Here is a 5,761-nt window from a genome sequence, read left to right as displayed (position 1 = left end):
GGGAGGTATGGAACAGAAAAACACTCAAAACACGCTCATCTTTTACCGCCATTACTTGTCTTTCTGACTTCCTACATCGACTTAGTCGGTAAATCATATTACTTTGACAAGCTATACTATGAACTTGCCTAGTATACTTTCACATTTATTGGTCTTTTTAAAATCAGTCTAGTCCAATGACTTTTCATAAGGTTTTGAACAGTATACTCCGATATATACACTTACAATGACTATACTACAGACCTGTTAATTTGTCAGCATTCTGTACAATGATTGTCACACTTGACTATCGTTTTACCTTTTTATGACACGGCATAATAGACCATGAGTTTGTTTGACATTCCATCCTGGATACCTTGTTATGTCAATAAAGTTTAGTAGTATTTTTCCCAGTAATCAAAATATAATTAAACTAGTTAGGTTGCCACTGTGGAAAGTAGCAATTATTTTGATTTAGTGGCTTAGCTACTTTTAGAAAATTTAGATTTCCATTTAGAAACAATGCAGGATAGTTACTTCATCATACCCAAAAAAAAAAGAATAAAAAGAATTCATTCAGATTCACTTTACCAGATTTTAATCCATTCTGGTGATATAGCTTCAAATTGCAATAGTTTACTTAAGTCTTACCACGTGTCAGTTGCTAGAACAGAGCACTGCATCCAAATGCATTTATACAATACAACCTTTCAATTTAAAGCAAAATAAACTCAAAAACAGGGGGACTTTAAGAGACTTTATTGAATCATAGCGTAATGACTCAAATCCGGATAGTTTGCTGGATTTTATTAGTCGAATAGACCAAAGCCCATGTCGTCATCCGATGCCTCAGACTCCTCCTTGACCTCCTCCTTAGCAGCTGGCGCTGCTGCAGTAGCAGCAGTCGCGGCAGCCGCTACAGGTGCTGCGACAGCAGCAAAAGCAGACGGGTCAGCCAGGAAGGCCTTGACCTGCAAGGACAAAGGTACACGATAAGTTTTCCATTTACACAGTTAGGGTTGTGCGTGTGCGAATAATCCTTTCTACAAATAAATGAAGCATTTGTCTGAAACCGTACGTGCCTGGCAGTCTAGTGATGCTGACTGACAGGTATAGCGTGGAAACAGGTTATTGTTTGCAGGGGGAACGACAAAGCAGTACTACACAAGCTGCATTGTAACTTATCCTGCTATATAAAAACAATGGCTGAAGTTAAAAAAGGTGAAATACCAAACTCACTTCTCCAGGTACATTTTAAGGTTTCCATTTACAGATTTTCCTAATCATGCAAAACACACTACAACACTAAAGCTCATCTGCGTGCTAACTATAGGGAAAGTACTGATTTAAACGAGCATACCTTGTCTGCCAGGGGGAAGGAGTAATCCGTCTCAACAGCGACAGCCAGGACTCTCTTGTAGCCATTGATGACGGAGTGGGGGACAGAGGCCAGAGTGGGGTACCCGATCTCCAGACACACACTAGCGATGTTCCTCACACCCTAAAAATAAAATTGTTAAAGTGACTCCCTTTTAAGTGTATTTCAAACAAATATGACTACTTTGTTTCAAGTCCTATTTTACGCAGCATCTCACCTCCAGGAACTTGGCATGCAGAGAAGCCTCAGTGATGTCAAGCACCTCAGGACTGTAAACACTGCCATTGTCATACACCTGCTGGATGTTGAGTCCGTAGGAGAAGGGCGAGATGTTCAGCATGTTGAGGAGCGTGGCCTCGCTGGCACCAACCTTGTCGCCAGGTTTGATCAGAGCGACGTCACTCTGAGGGGACAGAGATGCTAGTTACTGATGCAAGCATTTTGATGTACATTGTTGTGTTTAACATCCATGCTTTGCATTAGCTTTCCAAATACAGTATTAATAACTTTCAAACTCACCAAGATTTCAATGCTTCCCTTTGAGATCTTTGTGGTGATACCCAGAGCCTGGAAGAAAGAGGTCTTCTCAGGACCCAGACCGGTGTTCTGGGCTGGCACAGTGACCTCACATGGGGCGATGGCTCCAGCACGGGCAGCTGCAGGTACCTGGGGTAGTGATGACAGTTTAGCTCGCTACTCTACTGGAGCTGAATTTAAACCTCAGGAAGAGGTTTGAACATTTTTGGCTGGAGCTCAAAGTGAAGTTTTAATCTGTGTCTGAAACCGTACGTGCCTGGCAGTCTAGTGATGCTGACTGACAGGTATAGCGTGGCAACAGTTACTGTTTGCAGGGGGAACGACAAAGCAGTACCAAACAAGCTGCATTGTAACTTATCCTGCATCTCGACACGGTCTTTGAGTACCAGCCTTAGAAATAAAACCAGGTTTTACAGTTTACAGTGTTGCAGCTGCATTTTACACTTTTTCTAATCAAAAGTTAAGTGCTAGCACCAACTGCCAAACACAGATGACCAACTTAATAAGTTGGTAATAATGTTTGACAGTGTCAAATACAATAAGACTAAATGCATCCCTCTGGATCCATGTCACACAAAACAATAAGGATTCTGTTGATTGCATTACCTTGTTGGTCAGCAGCATGTCCCGGACCTCAGCCAGATCCTCCTTGGTGAAGACAAAGCCCACATTTCCTTTAATGTGTGGCAGAAGCCTATCAAATTATGATATTAACTGTTACAATATGTGTGCAAATAATAATTTCTACAAACAAATAAAGCATTTAATTGTCTGAAACCTTACGTGCCTGGCAGTCAAGGGATGCTGACTGACAGGTATAGCGTGGAAACAGGTTATTGTTTGCAGGGGGAACGACAAAGCAGTACTCCACAAGCTGCATTGTAACTTATCCTGCTATATAAAAAACGATGTTAGTTAAAAAAAGTCAAATACCAGACTCACTTCTCCAGGGCAGCGTTGTTCTCCAGGTGACCACGGATGGCTTTGCGCATCATGGTGTTTTTACCCATCAGCACCACAGCCTTCCCACGCAGGGACAGACGGATGGTCTGCATCTGTTTGGAGCCGACATTGTCTGCACCCACAATGAAGCATTTCGGAAAGTCGTCCAAAAGTTGCTACAAAAGGACAACGGGAATGTAATTAAATATATAAATACAAATATGTCACGTTACAGTCTATAAATCAGCTTATACTTAAATACAAACTTACAACTAGGTTATGTCCTACTTACGATTATTTTCAAAAAGTAGTTTGACTTCCACGTGGCCCTGTCTTCCCTGGGCATCTTTGCAGTGCTTCCAAGGATCGCTTAAAACAAGCTGGTTTAAAGACAAGGTAATACCTGCACACAAAATAATAAAACGGATAATAAATTAGAAAAAAACTAAATTACATAACCTACATACAGGCCCTGCCATGTGGTTGACAGCTAGCGTTTAACGTTAGCCGGCTAGCAACAAGTTAGCACTATTTTAGGCCGCGCTGCTAATATAGTGCTAGCCGTTAGGCCTCACCACCGTACTGTTATATCTCACAAAACAGTTAGCGTTAGGTGCTACACGCGTCTATATCATGAAGCAATAAATCAAACGTAAAATTATTCTACATTTTAAGTTTTTATTTTTTCTGAAAGAGCGAAGCCATGTCCTTACCTCACACAGTAGGGTCGCGTGAAAGAAAGGGAAACAGGAAATGCGCGAGGAGTTTATATACCAACCAACTGTCCAATCACAAAGGAGGCATGGGCGTCAGCTACCCAGCTATTGGATGGTTGGCCTGTCAATCACATCTGTTGCCACACTATCACCGATAAGAGTAAATCCACTACAATCAACGCCTCTCTCAATACATTCCGTGTCAACTTTCAGCCAGAAACGTGGTGTAACGTTTATGATGTTTCTACCTTTCGAACAGGCCAGTGGTTAACGGTTCCTCGTAAACTTAACGTTAGTATTAGCCAACTAGCTAACGATAGCAGAGGAAAAACGATGGCACAGCCGGTTCCACAACTTCCGTCAGAGATCTGGAACCACGTGTTTGGCTATCTGTCACCGGCAGACAAGTTTAGCGCACGGGCGTCCTGCAAGTACTTCAGAAAACTCGTGGACCACGGATCCCTTTGGAAAGACTGGTCAGTAGTTCTGGGGTTTCATCAAGGCACTTATAACAGTCGATTCTGGGCCACTCTTCGCCGCAGAAAAGTCACAAGTGTGGTGATAAGGAGCACCAAAGCTAAGGACTGGAAACAACTGTCCCTGGCCCTTCCTTCTCTCACCACAGTGGTAATGGACCGAAGCTCCCAAGCGAGCCTCGACTGCATAAAGGACTTTCCACATCTGAAACGTCTGGCAATTAGAAGCAGTCACACTTCCCTTTTGCTAGATGCTTCTACAGTGCTTCAACCCCAGCAGCTGACCCAACTTAGCATGTGTGATGTTACATTCCCCACTGCAGGAATCGATGGCTTCATGTCTGCTGTCTCCCCGTTTACAAATCTCACATCTCTGGTCTGTCATCAGATGGGGATCTTTGAAGAAACTATTTGGATGGTGCACTCCATACTAGACCGCCTGCCTAAGCTGAAGCATCTCTCATTGTCCTTCGTGCAAACACGGTGTGCCTTTCACAATATTTCCAGACCCACACCGGGTCCCTTAGGAGGAGCTGATGCCCCAGTCTTGTCCAGTTTGGAGATTATCGACTGCATTGATCATTCATTACCAGAAGATGCAATGAGGCTGATGCCTGGCCTGAAGACTCTTGCCGTTTTCTACAGGCGCTCGCATCAGGAAACGCCAGAAAGATGTCCGTCGCCTGACGGCCATCACCTGAGAACATGGCTGAGTGACCTCCCTCAACTGTCAACCCTGGTCATCGCCAAGGGCCCACCTGTGAAGAAGTACGTCACCTCCATTCCAGCCACAGTGACCGGTCTCACGCTGTGTGTTGCAGGATTGTCCTCGGAGGACATGGCAGCCGTAGCGGTGCAGGTGCCACATCTCCTGCACCTTCACATAGACCCCTGGCCCTCACATTTGGGAGCTCGCACAGCTCAAATCCCACAACTTTTTCCGAAGCTCAAAAGCCTCAAACTCCGCCATGAACATGTGCCAGAGAGAGATTTCTTGCATCTTCACCAGCTGCAGGACTTGGAATATTTGGAGATTCTGGACAGCCGCCCGCAACTCTCTAAACTCGCTGGCACGCTCCAAGCTCTCACAAAGTACAGACTTCAGGTCACGACCTCTCCTCACAGGAGAGACGTGGTGTCTTGTCCTTGTGTTGGGCAGGTGTATTGAATCACTGTCTTTAAGCGGTCCAGTCAGATGGTTGACATGTTTTTTGGACCGGTTGGGATCAAATTAATGTCCAGGGTTTTGATTCTTTTTAAATAATTTGAACACACATTTTGTTCAAACAAATCTAGACTTCTCACTGAGCTTTATCATGTATTCTTAGCCTGATTTGGGCGTCTGTAGTGCCTTATCGTACTCCACACGGTTAACCTAAATCAGTGTTTCCCCACCTAGGGGTTAACCCCTGACAAGGGGTCACAACATAAATGCAAGGGGTCCTGAGATTTGCTCTGCGTAACTCTATCAAAGGTCCTGTGTTTGATCTTCACACAAAGTGCACCTATAATTTACATTTAAAACGGAGTGCGAATGTTAGGCTGCCACTTATTTTCTTATGAATCACACTGAAATGAATGTCTGTAAAAAAGTTGGTACCATCACCCTGATTACCTCCACTCAGTGTGTTTTAGTATTTCGTGAGAATCTTGTGTACCAAAGATCTGGTTTAATGCAAAACATTGAATAGTAAAAGGTTTGGATGAAAATGAAAAACCACTTATCAAAGCAA

The 5,761-nt window shown here is 43.7% G+C and overlaps 1 protein-coding gene across 1 annotated transcript; it reads right to left on the bottom strand.

Moving 5' to 3' along the window:
- Positions 1-723: 723 nt before the first annotated feature.
- On the bottom strand, positions 724-3,592 carry rplp0 (ribosomal protein, large, P0). Its single transcript, XM_079266499.1, has 8 exons — positions 3,550-3,592; positions 3,129-3,239; positions 2,837-3,012; positions 2,501-2,588; positions 1,877-2,023; positions 1,575-1,760; positions 1,340-1,480; positions 724-950 (listed from the first exon to the last, which is right to left on the bottom strand). The coding sequence occupies exons 2-8, from the start codon at positions 3,180-3,182 to the stop codon at positions 789-791; spliced, it is 954 nt and encodes a 317-aa protein (XP_079122625.1). The 5' UTR covers positions 3,183-3,239; positions 3,550-3,592; the 3' UTR covers positions 724-788.
- Positions 3,593-5,761: the final 2,169 nt, after the last annotated feature.

Source organism: Melanostigma gelatinosum (assembly GCF_949748355.1).
Source record: "Melanostigma gelatinosum genome assembly, chromosome: 3".
NCBI classification, from domain to species: domain Eukaryota; kingdom Metazoa; phylum Chordata; class Actinopteri; order Perciformes; family Zoarcidae; genus Melanostigma; species Melanostigma gelatinosum.
This window is presented reverse-complemented; position numbering and strand designations above follow the sequence as displayed.